At 35.5% G+C, this 22,137-nt stretch overlaps 1 protein-coding gene and 1 non-coding gene across 3 annotated transcripts in view; one reads left to right on the top strand and one right to left on the bottom strand.

Moving 5' to 3' along the window:
- Positions 1-22,137, top strand: part of BTBD8 (BTB domain containing 8) — a 152,458-nt gene continuing 130,321 nt past the window's right edge. The window contains exons 1-4 of one of the 2 annotated variants that reach the window (XM_077120281.1): positions 1-361; positions 5,318-5,404; positions 10,855-11,090; positions 12,359-12,476. In XM_077120281.1, coding sequence (XP_076976396.1) covers positions 213-361; positions 5,318-5,404; positions 10,855-11,090; positions 12,359-12,476 — 590 coding nt within the window. In that variant the 5' untranslated portion in view covers positions 1-212. Of the gene's footprint in view, positions 362-5,206; positions 5,405-10,854; positions 11,091-12,358; positions 12,477-22,137 lie in introns of both variants that reach the window. The other variant, XM_077120280.1, reaches the window with a different exon arrangement.
- LOC143651080 (U6 spliceosomal RNA) lies at positions 7,441-7,548 on the bottom strand. The gene has a single exon (XR_013159823.1). It is a non-coding gene; the product is annotated as a U6 spliceosomal RNA (small nuclear RNA).

Here is a 22,137-nt window from a genome sequence, read left to right as displayed (position 1 = left end):
TGCGCCGCTAGGCCTCTCAGATTCCTCTGGGTTGCGGTCCGGCTGCTGTAAGGGACCGACTGCGAACAAAACCGAAGCGTGAACCTTTGCCCTTAGGGGGCGGTTTCGCGTAGGACCCGAGCGTTGCGTCGGAAACTCTTCTTACGTTCTTCTGCGAGGGGATAGTGGGGTCGAGTCTTGGGCCTGCGGGGTGTCGTTTTCCCTTGTGGGACATGGCCCGCTGTCGAGAGGGCATCCCGCCCCCTGTGGTACTTCTTGGGGCCCCTGGAGTTTGTAGTAAGGGGTTACAAGGGAAGGGGTCCTGTGAGCGCCGCCGGCTGAAGGCGATGGTGTCGGAGCAGCTCAGCCAGGACCTGCTCAGGTAGGAGGAGGCGGAACCTCTGGATGCTTGGGTTCCTAAAACCGCCCACCTCCCGTCCCCGAAGTGTGGCATTCTTCTGCTGTATCTCTCCTTTCCTCCCCACTCGGTTGTCCGCTCCCCAGGCAATTGCCGGTCGCTGGCCAGTGTCTTCACTACGAAAGCCAATTTGCTTTGTCCTAAATAACCAACCCCAGGCACCTTGAAGAAGTACCAGGGATGCAGAAGGAAAACAAAAAATTGAAATCGTGGTTATGTGCAGCTTCTGTCTATGCTAAAATACTTTAACACGGGTAGGCTTAGTTGCTTGAAAGACATCGCTATGGTCGGGATGAATTCCAGTTTCATGGGTCCTGTAGCTTTTATAATTTTGTAAAATCTTATAAAAAAATTTTTAAAGGACGAAATTAGAGGGATGCACAGTTGGTTCAGTGGTAGAAGGCTCGCCTTCCTTGAGGGAGACCCGGGTTGGATTCCTGGACCACACACACACACACACACACACCCCTAAATTTTTTTTTTAAGGACAAAATTATGTATGAAAGTAAATATTTAGAAAGAAGAAAAGTAGAATAAATTACTGGAGCCTTGAAATTTCTCTCTTCTGAGCTCTCTTTAAACAATTTATCAGTTAACGCTTACGTAGAAATACTGATTGCAGTCTGGGTTCCTCCTCTCTTCTTCGAATACCCTGTTACTCTTAGCAACCCCCAGCTCCCTCCAGACAGAAAGTTCTTGAAACTTAACTTTTGTGAGCCTCGTGAATAACCAGCTTTGGTTATGATGAATCCAGCCAAAATCACCTCAGTTTACAAAGAAATTCAAGCTTAGGAACCTTTTTTTAGCTAACTTGCATTTCCACCAGAACATTGGTTCTGGAATTTCAGCGTGCAACAGTATCACCTGGAGGGCTGGTTAAAACACAGATTTGTTGGGTCCCACCTGAGAGTTTCTGATTAGTGGGTCTGGGATGCCTGAGAATCTGCATTTCTAACAAGATCTGACATGATGTTGATACTGCTGACCTGGGCCTCACTTAGAGAGAACCACTGAACTAGGTTAAATATAATTCTATTATTAACTAACACTCGTGCAGCTTTCTAAATTTGAAAACCACTTTCTGTTAGGAATGTGCCTACACTTAAGACACTCCAGCAGCTATAAAGTAGTCTTTAAAGTACAAAGATTTCCCTTTAATTTGGGCCCTCTACCAAGCATGTAGCATGTCTCTGTCAGTAGGGAATTGATATAAAAGATGGAAAAAATGAGAGTGAAGTTACCCTGTTTCTTGGTGATAGATAGGATACTCCTGCCCCCAGTGGCTTTATTTATTTATTTTTAAATTTATTTACTAATTAAAAAAAATTTAACCAACCAAATAAAACACCAACAGTAATTCACAACATCTCACAATATCATCACTTAGTTGCATATTCACCAGTTCTTAGAACATTTGCATCAATTCAGAAAAAGAAATAAAAAGACAATAGAAAAAGAAAGAAAATGAAAACAGAAAAGAAAAAAAGATTATACCTATCATACCCCTTACCCCTCGCTTTCATTGATCACTAGCATTTCAAACTAAATTTATTTTATGTGTTCCCCATACTATTTATTTTTATTCCGTATGTTCTACTCGTTTGTTGACAAGGTAGATAAAAGGAGCATCAGACACAAGGTTTTCACAATCACATAGTCACATTGTGAAAGCTATATCATTATTCAATCATCCTCAAGAAACATGACTCTACATTTTCAGGCAGTTCCCTCCAGCCTCTCTATTACATCTTGAATAACAAGGTGATATCTACTTAATGCGTGAGAATAACCTCCAGGATAACCTCTCGACTCTGTTTGGAATCTCTCAGCCGTTGACACTTTGTCTCATTTCACTCTTCCCCCTTTTGGTCGAGAAGGTTTTCTCAATCCCTTGATGCTGAGTCTCAGCTCATTCTAGGGTTTTTCTCAATCCCTTGATGCTGAGTCTCAGCTCATTCCAGGATTTCTGTCCCATGTTGCCAGGAAGGTCCACACCCCTGGTAGTCATGTCCCACGTAGACAGGGGGAGGGTGGTGAGATTGCTTGTTGTGTGGGCTGGAGAGAGAGGCCACATCTGAGCAACAAAAGAGGTTCTCTTGGGGGTGACTCTTAGGCCGAAATTTTAAGTAGACTTGACCTATCCTTTTTGGGGTTAGATTTCATATGAACAAACCCCAAGACTGGGGGCTCAACCTACAGCTTTGGTTGTCCACACTGCTTGTGACACTGGCTTTATTTTTTAAGGCTACTTTACTTTTCTGTAACAGAATGTAGAGTAACTAGCCTAAGGAAAGTTAACAAAATTAGTGAGGTAAATGAAAGTTGTGTTGTTTGACTCACAATTGTTTGACTTACAATTGACAGCAATTTCTTATGTCTTCAATTTCATTAAATCCTTTGAGATTCTCAAATGTGAAATATAAATGCAAATAATGTTTCCATACTATTTAATACAAGGGTAGTGATATCTTGTGAAGTGACATAATGCATGCAAATTGTTTTGTGAGCTTTAAAGTATCAAACAAATTTAACCAATGCAACACCTAATTTATATCGAGAAACGGAGGTTAAGTTTAGCAGGTGAACATTTCATCCATGTCCTGGCAGCAAATGAAGATAAAATGGGTTTCAAACCATTCATTGACTCCCTTTCAGCTAACTGTAGGATAGAGTTCAAGTTCTTTGCCTTCTGCAGCTTTGCTTGCCATGTCTCACCCTGTTACTACTTTATTCTGAACACATTCTTTTGTAAGGCACCCGAACCAAGAATCCCTCCCACCTTTCCTTGCTTTCCCTTGCCCAACTCCTATTATGTTTAGTTTTCATTTCCTCTGTGAGGTCTTTTATGTCTGTTCCTGAAAAAAAAAGTACTTTATTTCTTCTATTAAATGTATCACACTCTTTTCAAGCTTGACTTTCCCACTGTACTATAAACTCCTTGAGGGCAGATACTATGTTTTGGTCTTTGTGTCCCCAGTGCTTAGTCCATAGTCGTGCTCAATAAATGTTTCATGATAATTGAGTTTTATCAACAATCTAAAATACTTTGGATAAGTTAGTACAGTGGTTGGCAGAGCAATGAGATGGCAAGATGCTGGGCCTTGACATTGTTGAGCTATTGCTCCAACCTGTTCTTTCTCTGAACTTTACAGTTAGATAAGCCAATAAATCCCCCTTACTGTTTAAGTCAAGCTGAGTCAGATTTTCTGTTACTTGTAACATAGAGTCTCCACCGATGCAAGTGGTCTAATAAAATAAAAAATCACTTTATTTTCACATTAATTCTTTATTTCATTTAGCAAATACTTATGAGCATTTGTTATGAAAAAGGTGGATTCCCTTTGTATGGCCATCTGTTGTGGAAAAGGTAGATACCCATTTGTATGGCCACCAGCTGCAAGCCTTCCTTATTTCACTTGGGGAGGGGTGAGAGTGGAAAAAAATGGGTAAGTGGGAGGAATTCATTGGGTGTTTATACAGTTTTAGTTTTTAGTAGAGTTTGATAGATCAATACATTTTTGTATAACTTTAAAAATCACTTGTGAAAATAATCAATTGATGAAAATATTGACCAAACCAAGTGCACCTGTTTGCTCATGTGTTTTCAAAGTTCTGAAAGCTTTTGTGCTCTGAAGCATTTATTTTGTTTATGGTAAAATATCATTCAACAAGCAGGTTTGTGCAGCTATATACAGAAGATGCACAGTTTTGCCTTTGGGGAATTCATTGTCTAGTAGGGAAAAAGACACATAAAAATAATAATGATGCAATCTTAGAAATGTTGTAATAGACATATGTGTAAAGTTTGATGGATCAGAGGAAGGCGCCATTAACTCTGTCTTGAGGGAGTATGAGTGTCAATGGCAGTTTCCCAGGCTTTCACTGTCATGTATATCTTCATATATTACTTGTACTGCCTATAGTGTACTGTTGTGATTGCCAGTTATGCCCTGCAATGTAGAAGTCCTCAAAGAATACATACCTTGCTGTTAATAATGTTATATTGATATGAAGTATTATTTAGTATTTAGAGAGTAAAAATATATGGTTAGCACAAAGAAAAAAGATTGTATCATGACAGGTTCAATTATGATGCTAATTTTGGTTCTTCTGTCTCTTAATATATAAATGTTATCAGTGGGCTTTACCATAAGTATATCTGTCAATCAGTAAGGAGATTTGAATGGATTTCCCCTGTGAGTCCATCATGTTAATAATATATTAGAGCACGATTAGTTTATTTGTGGGGGAGTATATGGAATAAGGATTAAATGTCACATTTTTGACAATCAAGCCTATGTTTCAGACTTGGTATTTAATATTCGCCAGAACAAAAGTGTACCAGTTTTGAATCTGTTGTTATATCCTGTTTTTTGGTATTATTGATGGTTTATTCTTTTTGTTTCAAATTAAGTAGGATTTTAAATAATCAATTTTTTCAATAGTCAACCACCGTGTTAGTGTGCTATTTTTCAAAATAAATCTAAAGGTACATTTTAAAGTAGGTACCGTAAGTAACAATAAATAAATTTTATTGTTAGAAAGAATTTAATGAGATATTTTTTGAAATGTAGTCTTAATATTTTAGTAAATGTACCTTCATTTTCACTATAAATTTTAGGAAATTAAGTTCTAAGACAGTATTAAACAGTGTTTTCATAATGAACTGGGAACAAACTCATCTTTGTATTAATTTAATTTTATGTTACCCCTGTGTTTTTTAGTATGTGTCATTAACTATTTTTAAAAAATCTATAAATAATTCTTATCTTTACTAATTAGACTATGATTCCTTCTTATTCCTTATAGGCTTCTAAAGGAAGAAATCCATGCAGATGTTACTTTCTCTATAGGTTGTACTTTGTTTAAAGCACACAAAGCAGTCCTCTTAGCAAGGGTTCCTGACTTCTATTTTCATAGTGTTGGACAAACATCAGATGATTTAACAAATCCTAAGCCTGTAGCTGTGGACAACTTTGAAACTTCAGAGTTTAGAAGATTTTTAGAGTAAGTACTTTCTTTATCTTTTTTTTTTTCTTATATTTAAGTGTAATACACATTTGTTTATTTTTAAGCATTTAGGTGTATGTATGCTTTTTTTTAATGCTGTAGAAGTATATTTATTGACATGGAAAGATGTTTACAATATATTGTTAGTGGGGAAAAAGCATGTACAAAGAATATTTACAATATGATCTCATTTTGTTTTAACTGTCTAAAAATTCCAAAGCATATAACCCAATATTTTCACACACACACACACACACACACACACACACACAGATTTTTTCTTTAGCTCAGACTATGCATTGTACTTCCTGCCATTAGACTTAGGGAACTCAGTCAGCTATTGCCCATAAACCCTGGAAATGTATTCTGGACCATATAGATTTCCAGAAATCACTATCTTGTGGATTGAAGTAGCAGCCCCTATCCTGACCTTCATTTTCTGTGTTGTTGAAGCTCTAGTTCTGGATCTAAATTTATCCATTTGAGTTTGTTCCATACAGTTTTAGCTGGTACAAATGCAGAAAGTGTGCCTGTCTGCTATCAAAAGATGGAGCTGTCTGGCCTTTCATACGACACATAGGAGAATAAATTATAAATGGTAAAAACAATTTTAAGATATGATTTCATAAGTAGGAAGAAAGCAATTGCCATTTTTAATGCAGGGTATGAAACAATGTCCAGAATTAGTCCAGTTCTTTGAAAAACAAAATACATATGGTTAGATAAAGGTAGTAAGAATAGATAGCAAGTTTCATTTGCGGATAACTCCTAATATATATTAAAAAAACACAGAAACAGGGCAGGCCACAGTGGCTCAGTGGCAGAGTTCTTGCCTGCCGTGCCGGAGACCCGGGTTCTATTCCCGGTGCTTGCCCATGCGAAAAAGAGAAAAAAAAAACAACACACACAAAAAAAGCAGAAACGAAATTTGGGGCGCCTACTGTTTTCCAGACACTGCCAGGCCAAATCCATACACATTCATCCCAGACTTTTCTCCTGACCTCTGGCCAGAAAACCAAATACCTAATGGACATGTCCATTTAGAGGAAGTTAAATATTCAGAATTGCAAGACATGGCAGGGACAGCAGAATTGAACCATTAAAGTCAAGCAGTCCCTGAGCCCTGATGGCCACCAATTAAAAAAGTGGATTTTGTAAAATTGTGCTGAGTGGATTTTAGTGTCAGACAACATACTGTGCCACTTGCTAGCAGTGGGAAAAAGGTAGGGAGAAGTATTTAACATCTCTGTTTCTCATTTGAGGGTACCCAGAATAATGTATTAATATTTTTTAAAAATTAAAAAATGAGTACCTATCTTACAGAATTACTGTGAGAACTTGAAGGGGGAAAAAAAAACAACTGTAAAATATCGTACCAACACAACATCTAACTAGAACAGGCACTCAGGAAATGTTTCTTCCCTCCACATATCTCCTTTCTCTTCTGTAAGAGATAACTTTGACAAGTGAAATAGCCTAATAACATGAGTTATAAATACAAAAGTAAATTTAAAAAAATGAACAAACATTACATTTGGTTTAAGATTCAGAGTCATTTCTGTGTTGCAGAATGAGTTGTCTTAGGCAAGCAGAATAGGGGAGAGCCATTCCTCTTAGGTTAACAGCCTATAGCAACCCCTTCTAAATATTGAGAGTATACATTGCAATGAGCATATATATTCTAGGTACTATTAGTCAATATGTTTGTGTATATGTGTCTTATTTCTACAACTGAATTATAAATTCAAGGATGTTGTCTTTTTTGTCATTCAAAGCACAAATGGATCTAAGTAGATACTAATGAACATGCTAGCTTACTTGTGATGTATCAGTTCCATCTTAAATGTTAAAAATTTACCAATCTAGACAAGATAAAAACCAATAGATGTTTTCAGCTCAAGATGTAATATACATCTGATACCCAAAAATGGTCTAGCTCAAACGTGGACTATCACAGGTAAAATTCATGTGAAAGGTATAATTTATAATATGTACACTGTAATAAAGCTTTATGCAAGGCTGTTTAGGAACATAAAAATATGGAAAGCGCCACGAGTTTGCATGTCTTCCTTGCTCAGGGGCCATGCTAATCTCTGTATCATTCATTCTGATTTTAGTATATGTGCTGTTGAAGTGAGCACTGTGTGCTTTATTTAATATTTTTTCATATTATTTTTTTAACCACTTAAGAAAAATTTGTTCATTTATATTTCTAAATAACTTAGTCATTAACATTAGTAGAGGTTTAGGATTAGTATTAGAGACTTAGTGTTGGTAGAGTCTCAATACTAACTTGAGATTGATCCTGAAAGAGGAGAAATTAATAGTGTGCTCACCAGTAATTTGAATGAATTACTTATGTTAGGTGCAAGAGTTTAACCAACTGCAAAATTAGTTGCGGACTTGCCTCGCTTCTGACACCACTTGCATGTTCAGGGGGTTCCCAAAAGCACTCCCAGCCTTGGTATTCTGCTAGAAGGACTCTCAGAACTCACTGAAGGCTGTGATACAGTTATAGTTTGTTATGGGAAAATAATACAGATTAAACAGCCAAGAAAGAGATGTGTGGGGCAGAGTCCAGGAGAAGTACCAAATGTGAAGCTTCAGTTGTCCTCTCCTGGTGGAGTCCAGACAGCTTTATTTTTCTGATATCAGCATGTGACAATACACACAAAGTATTGCCAGACAAGGAAGCTCACCCAAGCCACAGTGTTCAGAATTTTTTATTGGACCTCTATTATATAGGCATGATTGATTACCCAGGTGGCTGATCTCAGTCTCCAGTCTTTCTTGGCATAACCCAAAGCCTCCACCCTAAATCACATTTTGGCCTTTCTTGTGTGGCCAGACCCTGCCTTAAGACTATCTGTATGGCCTGTCCCCTCTTTAAATCATATTGTTAGATTAGCCAGTGACCCAAACAGAGGTACTCCCATCAAACGTGACAATCTAAGGGTTTAGAGATCACCTCCCAAAAGTGTAGGGCAAAGGTTAGACCTTTCTTTGGGCAAGGTTAAATTCTTTACCACACAAGATCTCACAACTGTGTCATTATTCACATTTTGGGATGGATAATTTTTTGTTGTCAAGGCTGTCCTCTCATTGTGGGATATTTAGCCACATCCCTGGCCTCTAGCCATTAGATGTCAGTAGCAACCCCAAGCTCAGTTGTGACAACCAAAAATGTCTCCAGTCATTACCAAGTGTCCCCTGGAGCATACAATTGCCCCTTGTCAAAAACCATTGCTATGTAGTAACCTCTGTAATGCAAAGTCTGAAATAAATATGTATATTTATAAAAACATGAGATCATAACTTTAATTCTCATGGTTTGTGTGTGGTAAAAGTTTTGAGGAGAGAATGTCAACTGAACTTATCATTAACTTGGGGGACTCACATATGTTTGATGAAGCATAGAGAATTGTTCGCTGGCTAAATAAGAGAGAAACTAGTTTAAATTAATCCCCATTCTAATTTAGTGGAATTTCATTTTAAGGCTTTACTTAAAATGTAAATATCTGTATATATATGTAATTATTTGACACTAATTTTAATTAAATGTATTGAAGAGGACTGCATTGCAATGTAGTTCCTCAAACTTAAACCTGTTTTAAAAATCTATTTAAATTACTATTTAGAGACACAGCATGGATTCTGGCTACAATACCTGCATTCATATACCTTGCTCTGCCAATTGGTAGCTGTATGCCTCAAAATCAACCTCTCTTTTTTGCCTGGAATTCCCTCATTTATAAAATTCCTTGCTGCCATACATTCTATAAAAACTGTTAACTAAGTTTTCTGTTTTTTTCATCTTGAAGTGTTACTATTTATATTCATTTCAGTAATTTAACTATTGCCTTCTCATGACTTCTTTCTTTTGCTGAATGTGGAAGGTAATATTGTTCTAATGATATTTAAGTGATTTTCTTTCCTTCCTACCCCTCACATACACTTATTCAACAAATACTTATAGAACCCTACATGAACAAGAGCTCGTGTAAAGGGTAGGTATGCACTGGTTAGGGATTTTTTTTTAACTGATAAAATTGAAAAAATTAATCTTTATTAAACCTTTTTAAAATTTTGATAACACACGAACAATATAACATTTCCCATTTTAACCACTTTCAAAAGTATACATTAGATAATGTTTATTATGCTCTCAATTTTTACTGTCATAACCATCATCCATTACCAAAACTTTTCCATCACTCTACTTTTTTGTGGATTTCTAAGGATTTCCACAAGATTACATCATCTGTAAAAAGAAAAAGTTTTACTTTTTTTTTCCAATTTGGAATCCTTTTATTTCTTTTCTTGCCTAATTGTCCTGGTTAGAACCTACAGTATATTGTTAAATAGAAGTGGTGAAAGCAGACATCCTTGCCTTGTTCCTGATATAGGAGGAAAGCTTTCAGTCTTTCACCAATAAGTATAATGTTAGCTCTGGGTTTTTTGTTTGTTTGTTTGTTTTATGTCTTTTATCAGGTTGAGAACTTCCCTCCTATTCCTAAAAGATTTGATTTTGTTAAGTGCTATTTTTTTTGGGGGGGGGGGTGTCTATTGAGATAATTATGTGGTTTTTATCCTTTATTCTATGATATGGTGTTAAACATTGATTTTCAGATGTTAAGCCAAACTTGCATTTCTGGAGTAAATCTCACTTGCTCTTGGTGTAAAGTCCTTTTTATATGTCGTTGAATTCATTTTGCTATTATTTTATTAAGGATGTTTGCATCTATATTCATAATGGATATTGGTCTGCAGTGTTCTTTTCTTGTAATATCTTTGCTTTTGGTATCAGATAATAAGAACCTAATAGAACAACTTTGGGAAGTATTTCCTTCCATTCTATTTTTTGGATGAGTTTGTAAAGGATTGAAGTTAATTCTTCTTTAAATGTTTGGTAGAATTCACCAGTGAAGCATCTGATCATGGGCTTTTTTTTGGGGGGGGAAGATTTTAATTTTTAATTCAGTCTCTTTGTTTGTTATAGGTCTACTCAGATATTCTATTTCTTTTTTAGTCAGTTTTGGTAGTTTGTGTCTTACTAGAAAGTTGTCCATCATGTAGATAATCTAATTCATTTGCATTATATGTTGCTTATTAACATTAAAAAATTTTATATTTGGTAGTAGATGGTGTTGTTAGACAACATTGTGAACATTATTAACACCAATGAATTGTATACTTGAAAGTGGTTAAAGTGGAAAATTTTATGTTCATTTATACTACCACAATAAAAATTTAGAACAGAAATCATTTAAAGACTAGACAACTTTTCAAACTTTCTTCTGTTTTAGATTGACCTTTCTCTAGCTAGTTCAGATTTAAAAAGTTTCAATATTATGTAATTGTTATGTATTAAAGCAGCACATTGGGAAACTCGATTTTAAGAATCAGCAACATTATTTTAATTAAATATCTTACATTTTGTCTTTAAGGACTGTATATTCATCGAATAGAAACATAAACAACTTCGAAGAGGAAATTTTTAGGAAGAAGATACCAACAAGTGAATTACCACAAAAGAAATCTGACTTCAGTTTGGGAAAGTATATTGACAATGATGGAAGATCATCTCGAGAGTTCTTAGCTGAAAAATCATCTGATTGTTTTTTTGTGAAGCATGAAGTTTCAGAAGATAGCAGCAATAGAGAAGACAGCTTAAATACCCCTGGTAAGGTAGTTTTTTGTGTGGATTTTTATGCAGTTTTATAGCCATGAGAGTTTTTATATACTGATCTAATTAGAGAAAACTAAACCGCAAAAATCTGTTCTACTAGGGAACAAGGATAGTTCAGTGGTAGAATTCTCGCCTGCCATGTGGAGATCCATACACTTCCCAAACGAACAAGCAGACAAACAAAAAAACCAAACAAACAAAAATTCAACAAATGGTGCTATAAGGGGATACTCACGTGGAAAAAAAATGGAACGTGACCCCTGTCATACAGCATACAAAAAAAAATCTGTTTATTGATTATTTTATGTAAGCAGGGGAAAATAGAAATATGTATGATCATCTCCCAGTTTTTCCAAGTAACTGGAAATAGGGTTTTATGAGTAAATTTATAAATAATTCACAGTCCTCTTTTTAACCTTTTAGGCCTCCCCTTCATTGTCCTTGTTCTAATCTACACTGATAAAGAAACTTTAGCAGACCTATAAGTCAATTCTCTTATAACATAATATATGCATTCCTAAAAAAAACACTGCTACACAAAATTGCCATTACTCAAAAGCTTTGTAATGGTAAATAAAGAAAAGATAGGAACCCAATAAAAATGGCAGCATGGTTTTACAGATGTTAATTTATTAGGAAATGCATATATACTGCAGTAAATATGGCATTTTATTTTGAAAAGTAAAGTAATTGTGAATTGGTTGAAAAAGAGTGTTAAGTGTATGATATAGAGACATATATAGATACAGATATTCTGATAGGAAACATGATGTCTGTGCATCAGACAACAGATTGTTTACTACTCACAGAACTTTTTAGCTCTTCTCAGAGCAGCTAGAAATAGAAACCTAAAATTATGGAATTGTAACCCATACCAAACTCTGAAATCTGTTGTGCAACTAATTGTTGTGATGTACTTTGAAATTTGTTGCTTTTATGTATATATGTTATTTAAAGAGAAGGTAGAGTATAACAGAGAAGATAGGTTTTAACAAATGAGTATGACTGCTGAATCACATTAACATTTCTATTGGTCTCCAGTGACTTGGAGCAGCTAGAAGGAAAAACGAAAAATCATAGTATTGTAACCCATGCCAAACTTTTAAAATCTGTCTATAACTATTTGTTAGAATGTACTTGGAAAATTATTGCTTTTTTGTATGTAAAAAAAAAAGTTAATGAAAAAAATTAGAATATAAACTTTTGGATGTTGATAATATTAAAGAAGCTATTTTTTAGTCTTGTTTTTTTTTCTTTTAAAGATGATTTTGACTGGGAACCTGCATCTGAATTAGGAGAAGATTTATTGAAACTTTACATGAAACATTGTTGCCCAGATATTGATATTTACGTTGATGGGAAAAGTTTTAAAGCTCACAGGTAAACAGAAATGTGATGTGTTGATTTTGACGGTAGTGAGTGGAAGGATCGCTGTTTTTTTTTAGCATGGTGATTTTTAACCTCTGATTCACGCATGCCACAAGGGTTCCATGTTGATGCCTCTGCTGGTCTTTGAGTGGGAAGAGGATAACCATTAGACAGGGTTTTCTGCCTGCCAGCTCACTCATGCACATACACACATGTGAACCCACAGATGTGTGTGTATGCACACATGCTTCAGCCAGGGCAATGTTCAGTAGGCTAAAATAGGGTTGAAAACCACTGTCACAGGAAAATTTAGTTAAATGTAGTTTTAAATTTCACAGACATTATAATATAGAATGATTATTTATACATTTGATGACGTGTATTTTCTCTGAATACATTTTTGCTCAAATTCTGTGACATAAAATAGAAGATGCTCATGAATAACATTAATGAGGAAGTTTAATATTTCGATATACTTTTAAAAAATCCAAGCATTATTCTGCTTTAGGAGTGAGTTGTTTAGACATTCCAGGCTTTTAGATTTCATATTCAAGCCTGTTAACTGTCTTGGTCAGGCTGTTGATTGCAAGCAATCAAAAACTGCTTAAGAGAAGAAAAAAATGTAATAAGAAATACAGGTTATCTGTTGGCATTTAATGAAAAGAAGTACAACTGGACCTCATAAGGCACTAGAATCAGAACTGGAAAACTAACAGGTATTCTCCCTCCTTCTCTTTGTGTTTTCAAATAGAATGTTGATAGAGTTCTTTTGGTGCTCTTGAAGAAGAAGAATCAGACTATTTGTAGTGGCAAGGAGCAATCAGATCTTCTAGGTTTAAAGGTGCACAATCTTTAATGAAATTAACAGTTGCTTTAGATTATAGGAATCCACCATGCCAAAGAGTTTTAACATTTGTACTCTCAGAAATCTTACTGATTTTGCCAGTTAATACTGCAGCACATTGCTAAACTCTAGGGTTGTCAACTTGAATCTCTAGGAACATATATTTTATAAATATATATACATAAACACGTTTTCCTAATTCTTATGATATCTGCATTATATATCATAAAATATAGAGAGTAATTTGGATTAGTCAGTTTATTTTCTGTATCTTTTGGTATAATTTTCCTAAAATATGATGTGTGTGTATATATATATGTATGTGTTTGTGTGCGTGCATGTATTTGGCTTATACAATTTCATTTTAAAAATTGCTTAAAATTTTTTTGACCAAGTTTTAATTGAAACCTTTTGGCCATCCTACCAAAGTTCTATTTATAGAGCTGTTGGAATGTTGCTGTCATACAGGGAAGGCCGGACTCTGTGATCATTTGTGATGTGTCCTCAAACAGTCATTGTCTGTATTTGGCCTCTTTCTGTGTGCCACTGGTTGTAGACTAACAGGACTGTGTTTTAGGAGCTAGATCAAGAATATTAGATTGGTATTCCAGATAGGTCTTGCTCATATTTCTGGTTTATTTTGTCCACCTAATAAGAATAAATTTTGCATTAGCTAGAAAGGCAGTTTCATGAAGATATGTTTCAAGATCTGACTTGTTTTTCTGTCTTGTCAGTGTCCTTATGTGAGGTATAATAGCAAATTCTAAATCCTAAGATTACCTTCCTAATCCATCCTCAAACACCTCTGTTTGGTACATGCTAAATTTATTATTCAGTTCAAGGAATATTATGCCAGTCATTCAGAAAACACATATACATGTAGTGTAGAATTAACTACTTCTTATTCTAGGTGATCAATGTCACCATTTATCCTACGTGGTATAGCCAAAAATTTGTAACATGGCTTCTTTGATTTTTAATTATATGTAATTATATAGTGAAAGATCAGTGCAAATATCTTCAAAAGACTAAAATTTATGACCAGTATTACATTCAGTTTAGGCCTCAAATATTATTTTTTAAAGCGTTTTGTTCACAACCTACAATCTGTCCAAAATACACAACCAGAAGCACTCAGTATAATCACATAGTTGTGCAATCAATTTCAGAACATTTCTCTTGCTCAAAATCCAAAAACAAAAACCATACCCCTTAAACTCTCCCATTATTGACCCTTAGTATTGGTGTGGCACCTTTGTTATGATTAATGGAAGAATATTAAAATATTACTATTAACTATAGACAATAGTTTGCATTAAGTGTATTTTTCCCATATACTGCCCCTTTATTTACGCCTTAAAAGAGTGATGTACATTTGTTCTAGTTCATGGAAGAACATTTTCTTTTATTTGTACTATAGTTCATGGAAGAACATTTTCTTTTATTTGTACTATTAACCACAGTCATCGTCCCCAATAGGGTTTACTATATTATACAATCTCAGGTTTCATCTTCTCTCTTTCTAATTACATACGCGACCCTAAACTTCCCTTTTCAGTCACAATCACACACATCATTCACTGCTGTCAATTACCCTCATGATAATGTAGGGTACATCTCTAACCATTTCCAAACATTTACAGTCAACCTTATTATTAAAAAGTCTGCACAAATTAAGCATCAGCTCCCCATTTTCTACTCTTGTTCTGTCTCCTGGTAACCGATACTTGTATTAATTCCATGAGTTTGCTCATTATAATTAGTTCATATTGGTGAGATCTTATATTTGTGCTTTGTGTCTGGCTTATTTCATTCAACATAATGTCCTTGAAGTTCATTCATGTTGTTGCATGCATCAGGACTTCATTTCTTCTTACAGTTGAATAATATTCCATCATATGTATATACCACATTTTGTTTACTCATTTATCAGTTGATAGACACTTGGGCTGCTTCCATCTTTTGACGATTATGAATAATGTTGCTGTGGACATAGGTGGAAAATGTATGTTTTGTCCCTGCATTCCATTGTTCTGAGTATACCTAGTAGCAGGATTGCCAGATCAGATGGCAGTTCTATATTTAGTTTTCTGAAACTACCAAACTGTCTTCTACAGCATCTGTACCATTTTACATTCCCACCGGCAGTAAATAAGCATTCCTCTTTGTCTCCATCCTCTCCAACAATTGTAGTTTCCTGTTTGTTTGATAGTCTCCATTCTAGTAGATGTGAAATGATAGCTCATTGTAGTTTTGATTTGTATCTTCCTAATAGCTAGTGAAATAGAGCATCTTTTCATGTGCTTTTTAATTTTTAGCCGTTTGTATTTCCTCTTTGGAAAAATGCCTATACAAGTCTTTTGTCCATTTTTAAATTGGGTTTTTTTTAATTGTTGGGTTGTAGGATTTCTTTATATATTCAGGATATTAAACCCCTATCAGATTTGTGGTTTCCAAGTATTCTCTCCCATTGAATAGGCTGCTTTTTTTTTTTTTTTTTTTTTTTACGTTCTTTAAGAGGTCCTTTGAAGAAAAAGTATTCAATTTTGATGCGTTCCCATTTATCTGTTTTTTAATTTTGGTGCTTGTACTTTGAGTATGAAGTCTAAGAAACCCCTACCTACCACAAGATCTTGAAGATGTTTCCCTGTATTTTCTTCTAGGAATATTATGGCCCTGGCTCTTGTATTTTGGACTTTGATCCATTTTGGATTAATTTTTATATAAGGTGTGAGATAGGGGTCTTCTTTCATTCTTTTGCATATGGATATATAGTTCCCCCAGCACAATTTATTAAGAGACTGTTCGTCCCAGTTGAGTGGAGTTGGCAGCCTTGTCAAAAATCAGTTGGCCATATGGAAAGATATTCCCTACTCATGAATAGGAAGGTTAAATATAGTTAAGATGTCAGTTCTACACAAATTGATCTGTAGATTCAACGCAGTACCAATAAAAATTCCAACAACCTACTTTGAAGACTTGGAAAACCTAGTTACCAAATTTATCTGGAAGGGAAAGAGAAGAAAGAAGTGGGAAGATTAACACTACCTGACTTTAAAACTTATAAAGCCATGGTGGTCAAAACGGCACGGTACTAGCACAAAGATAGAAGTATTGACCAATGGAATCAAATCAAGAGCACAGAAATAGACCACCAAATCTATGGTCAGCTGCTCTTCAACAAGGCCCCCAAATCCTCTGAACTGGGTCAAGATAGTCTTTTCAATAAATGAGCATGGGAAAACTGGATATCAATAGCTAAAAGAATGAAAGAGGACCCTTACCTTACACCCTATACAAAAATTAACTCAAAGTGAATCAAACACCTAAATATAAGAACTAATACCATAAAGCTTCTAGAAGAAAATGTAGGGAAACATCTTCAAGACCTAGATAGCTTCCTAAACTTTATACCCAAAGCACAAGTAACAAAAGAAAAATAAATAAATGGGAACTCCTCAAAATCAAATGCTTCTGCACCTCAAAAGACTTTGTCAAAAAGGTAAAGAGGAAGCCAACTCAATGGGAGAAAATATTTGGAAATCACACATCAGACAAAATTTGATATCCAGTATACATAAAGAAACCATACAACTCAACAACAAAAGACAACCCAATTACAAAATTGGCTAAAGATATGAATGGGTATTTTTTTGAAGAGCAAATACAGATGGCTCAAAAGCACATGAAGAGATGCTAATTTTCATTAGCTATAAGGGAATTTCAGATTAAGACTACAGTGAGATACCATCTCACACCTTTAAGAATGGGCTGCTGTTAAACAAACAGGAAGCTATAAATGTCGGAGATGTGGAGAATTGGGACACTTATGCTTTGTTGATGGGAATATATAACAGTACAGCCACTATAAAAGACAGTTTGCAGTTCCTTAGGAAACTAAATATCAAGTTACCCTATGACCCAGCAATAGCACTACTTGGTATATACCCAGAAGAGCTGAAAGCAGTGACACAGACATTTGCACACCAATGTTCATAGCAGCATCATTCACAATCACCAGAAAATGGAAACAATTCTAATGTCCATCAGCACACGAGTGGATTAACAAAATGTGGTATACACATACAATGCAGTATTACACAGCAGTAAGGCGAAATGACGTCCTGAAGCACATGACAAGACAGATGAGCTTTGAGGACATAATGCTGATGAAATAAGCCAGACACAAAAGGATAGCTACTGTATGAATCCACTTTTATGACTATGGTAAAGGTAAAATCAGAGGTTTATAATGCCTAATATAGGGTTCTTAAAGACATGAAAGCTAGAGAGGGGTGAACGGTTAGCTAATGAGGTTGAACTCAAATGTAAGGGAATAGATAGAAGTGAATTGGTTCTCTGGTGGATCTATAAGTAATATTACTATATTAAAGATGAACAAGATTGAATGGGATTGTATATACCTAAGTGTCCCACTGATTAGAAATATCAATAAGTTCTTGCAAGAGCTACTTCAAAGGTATGAACTGTGTACAAAGAGTGATTAAGTCCAAGGTTCAGTGGGAAAACTGCTATTGCATGCAGTGGGCTTTTTGTTTAACAGAAAAAATCAGCAGTACCACAGTACCATATTGGGGGAGGGACAAGAGTTAAGGGGATATTTAGATTTCCTGTTTGGTGAGGGTATATTTATTGGTTATCTTTCTCTTGGGAGCAATGAAATTATCTAAAATTGAGAGTGTTGATGGACTGTGGACTTTGGGCTTTATACATGATGCCTAATGAATGCAGGTGGCTGAAGGATGCACTGACTGAGAAGTAGATTGGCGAACGATGGTGTATACATATGATTGAATACTGTGCTGCTACAAAAAGGTACGAAGTTGGGAGACATGTAACAATGTGAATGAACCTGTGGGACATTTGGTGAGGCAAAATAATCCAGAAACAAAAGAGCAATTATTATATGGTCTCCTTTAGAAAATGCTTATAAGAAAACAGAGGCTTGGATTGTAAGCTCTTGAAATTTTTCTTTCTTTTTTTTTTTTTTTTTGGGTGCATGATCCGGAAATCAAAGCTGGGTCTCCTGCATGGAAGGCAAGCATTCTACCATTGAACCACCCATGCACCCTAGATTATAAGATCTTATAGCAGACACTTATAGTCTGGAATAGTAATTATTATTTCTGTATTTTGAGAGGGTGTTTTCTATATCCATAATCTTGTATATAGAGATAGAAACGAAGCCTATCAGGTTGGGATTAAGGTAATTCAGAACATAGGGGTAAGGAAGACATTGTCTATATTTTTGAACCACACCTACTCTTTGAGACCAAAGGAAGAAAGGTTTATTTTATCCAGAACCTAAATTTTCTGTAGCATGTAATCTAACTCAGCCTATCTGGATAACTCATTTGAAAAATTGAAGTACAAGGAGCCCAGAATAAGAATGAGGGTTTTTAATCCTATATAGTTTAATTTGGTGCCTGGATACATCTATGTGAAGCAGGTAATCAAAAAGTATTGTCAAAGTTCCTTCATGGATGGGAAAAAAATATGGAACTATTAAACTTTACCATTAGGAAATCCCCTGATACTATGTCAAACATTAGGTACACCCAAATAAATAGACCAAACCCTTGATCTTGAGCCTTACCCTTATGAAGCTTAAGTAGGTTGCGGAGAAGCTTAACCTACCTATACATATGCCTAAGAGTTACTTCTGGAGGACCTCTTTTGTTGCTCAGATGTGGCCTAACTCTCTCTAAGCCCAACTCTGCAAGTGAAATCATTGCCCTCCCTGCTATGTGGGGTATGACATCCAGGGGTGAAAGTCTTCCTTGGTGGTGTGGGAGATGACTCCTAGGGATGAGCTTGGTCCTGGCACCATGGGATCAACAATTCCATCCTGGCCAAAGGAAGAAAAGAAGTTTAACTAATAAAGTATCAGTGGCTAAGAGAGTTCAAATAGAGTCGAGAGGTTACGTGGAGGTCACTCTTATGCAAGCTTCAGTTAGACATTGCTAGCTATCATAACTATCCAAACCCCAACCAAAATCATTCCAGCCAATCCTAAAGAACACCTAGGGCAATATATAAGATTCTACAAAAGTTCCAAGCACTAGGGTAACTTTCCAGAAACCTGCAACCTCCAGATAGAACCCTGGACCAGGTAAGTCCTGAAATCTAGAGGGCCTAGCCTCTCCAGAGCATCAGCTAGTTCCATCTCCCTACCCCATATTATTATTATTATTTTTTTTTTATTTCTTAAAAAAAAAATTAACACAACATTTAGAAATCATTCCATTCTACATATGCAATCAGTGATTCTTAATATCGTCACATAGATGCATGATCATCATTTCTTAGTACATTTTCATCGGTTTAGAAAAAGAAATAGCAAGACAACAGAAAAAGAAATAAAATGATAATATAGAGAAAAAATAAAAATACAAAATACAAAAAATATATATTAAAAAAAACTATAGCTCAGATGCAGCTTCATTCAGTGTTTTAACATAATTACATTATAATTAGGTAGTATTGTGCTGTCCATTTTTGAGTTTTTGTATTCAGTCCTGTTGCACAGTCTGTATCCCTTCAGCTCCAATTACCCATTATCTTACTCTATTTCTAACTCCTGATGGTCTCCGTTACCAATGACATATTCCAAGTTTATTCTGTAATGTCGGTTCACATCAGTGGGACCATACAGTATTTGTCCTTTAGTTTTTGGCTAGTCTCACTCAGCATAATGTTCTCTAGGTCCATCCATGTTATTACATGTTTCATAAATTTATTCTGTCTTAAAGCTGCATGATATTCCATCGTATGTATATACGACAGTTTGTTTAGCCACTCGTCTGTTGATGGACATTTTGGCTGTTTCCATCTCTTTGCAATTGTAAATGATGCTGCTATAAACATTGGTGTGCAAATGTCTGTTTGTGTCTTTGCCCTTAAGTCCTCCGAGTAGATACCTAGCAATGGTATTGCTGGATCGTATGGCAATTCTATATTCAGCTTTTTGAGGAACTGCCAAACTGCCTTCCACAGTGGTTGCACCATTTGACATTCCCACCAACAGTGGATAAGTGTACCTCTTTCTCCACATCCTCTCCAGCACTTGTCATTTTCTGTTTTGTTGATAATGGCCATTCCGATGGGTGTGAGATGGTATCTCATTGTGGTTTTGATTTGCATTTCTCTAATGGCCAGAGACATCGAGCATCTCTTCATGTGTCTTTTGGCCATTTGTATTTCCTCTTCTGAGAGGTGTCTGTTCAAGTCTTTTTCCCATTTTGTAATTGGGTTGGCTGTCTTTTTGTTGTTGAGTTGAACAATCTCTTTATAAATTCTGGATACTAGACCTTTATCTGATATGTCGTTTCCAAATATTGTTTCCCATTGTGTAGGCTGTCTTTCTACTTTCTTGATGAAGTTCTTTGATGCACAAAAGTGTTTAATTTTGAGGAGCTCCCATTTATTTATTTCTTTCTTCAGTGCTCTTGCTTTAGGTTTAAGGTCCATAAACTGCCTCCAATTGTAAGTTTCATAAGATATCTCCCTACATTTTCCTCTAACTGTTTTATGGTCTTAGACCTAATGTTTAGATCTTTGATCCATTTTGAGTTAACTTTTGTATAGGGTGTGAGATACGGGTCCTCTTTCATTCTTTTGCATATGGATATCCAGTTCTCTAGGCACCATTTATTGAAGAGACTGTTCTGTCCCAGGTGAGTTAGCTTGACTGCCTTATCAAAGATCAAATGTCCATAGATGAGAGGGTCTATATCTGAGCACTCTATTTGATTCCATTGGTCGATATATCTATCTTTATGCCAGTACCATGCTGTTTTGACCACTGTGACATCATAATATGCCTTAAAGTCTGGCAGCGTGAGACCTCCAGCTTCGTTTTTTTACCTCAAGATACTTTTAGCAATTCGGGGCACCCTGCCCTTCCAGATAAATTTGCTTATTGGTTTTTCTATTTCTGAAAAATAAGTTGTTGGGATTTTGATTGGTATTACATTGAATCTGTAAATCAATTTAGGTAGAATTGACATCTTAACTATATTTAGTCTTCCAATCCATGAACATCTATTTAGGTCTTCTGTGATTTCTTTTAACAGTTTTTTGTAGTTTTCTTTGTATAGGTCTTTTGTCTCTTTAGTTAAATTTATTCCTAAGTATTTTATTCTTTTAGTTGCAGTTGTAAATGGAATTCGTTTCTTGATTTCCCCCTCAGTTTGTTCATTGCTAGTGTATAGAAATGCTACAGATTTTTGAATGTTGATCTTGTAACCTGCTACTTTGCTGTACTCATTTATTAGCTGTAGTAGTTTTGTTGTGGATTTTTCCGGGTTTTCGACGTATAGTATCATATCGTCTGCAAACAGTGATAGTTTTACTTCCTCCTTTCCAGTTTTGATGCCTTGTATTTCTTTTTCTTGTCTAATTGCTCTGGCTAGAACCTCCAACACGATGTTGAATAATAGTGGTGATAATGGACATCCTTGTCTTGTTCCTGATCTTAGGGGGAAAGCTTTCAATTTTTCCCCATTGAGGATGATATTACCTGTGGGTTTTTCATATATTCCCTCTATCATTTTAAGGAAGTTCCCTTGTATTCCTATCTTTTGAAGTGTTTTCAACAGGAAAGGATGTTGAATCTTGTCAAATGCCTTTTCTGCATCAATTGAGATGATCATGTGATTTTTCTGCTTTGATTTGTTGATATGGTGTATTACATTAAGTGATTTTCTTATGTTGAACCATCCTTGCATACCTGGGATGAATCCTACTTGGTCATGATGTATAATTCTTTTAATGTGTTGCTGGATTCGATTTGCTAGAATTTTATTG

Source organism: Tamandua tetradactyla, chromosome 11, assembly GCF_023851605.1.
Source record: "Tamandua tetradactyla isolate mTamTet1 chromosome 11, mTamTet1.pri, whole genome shotgun sequence".
Classification (NCBI taxonomy): Eukaryota; Metazoa; Chordata; class Mammalia; order Pilosa; family Myrmecophagidae; genus Tamandua; species Tamandua tetradactyla.
The sequence above is the reverse complement of the archived record's forward strand: the minus strand, read 5'-3'. Positions and strand labels throughout refer to the sequence as shown.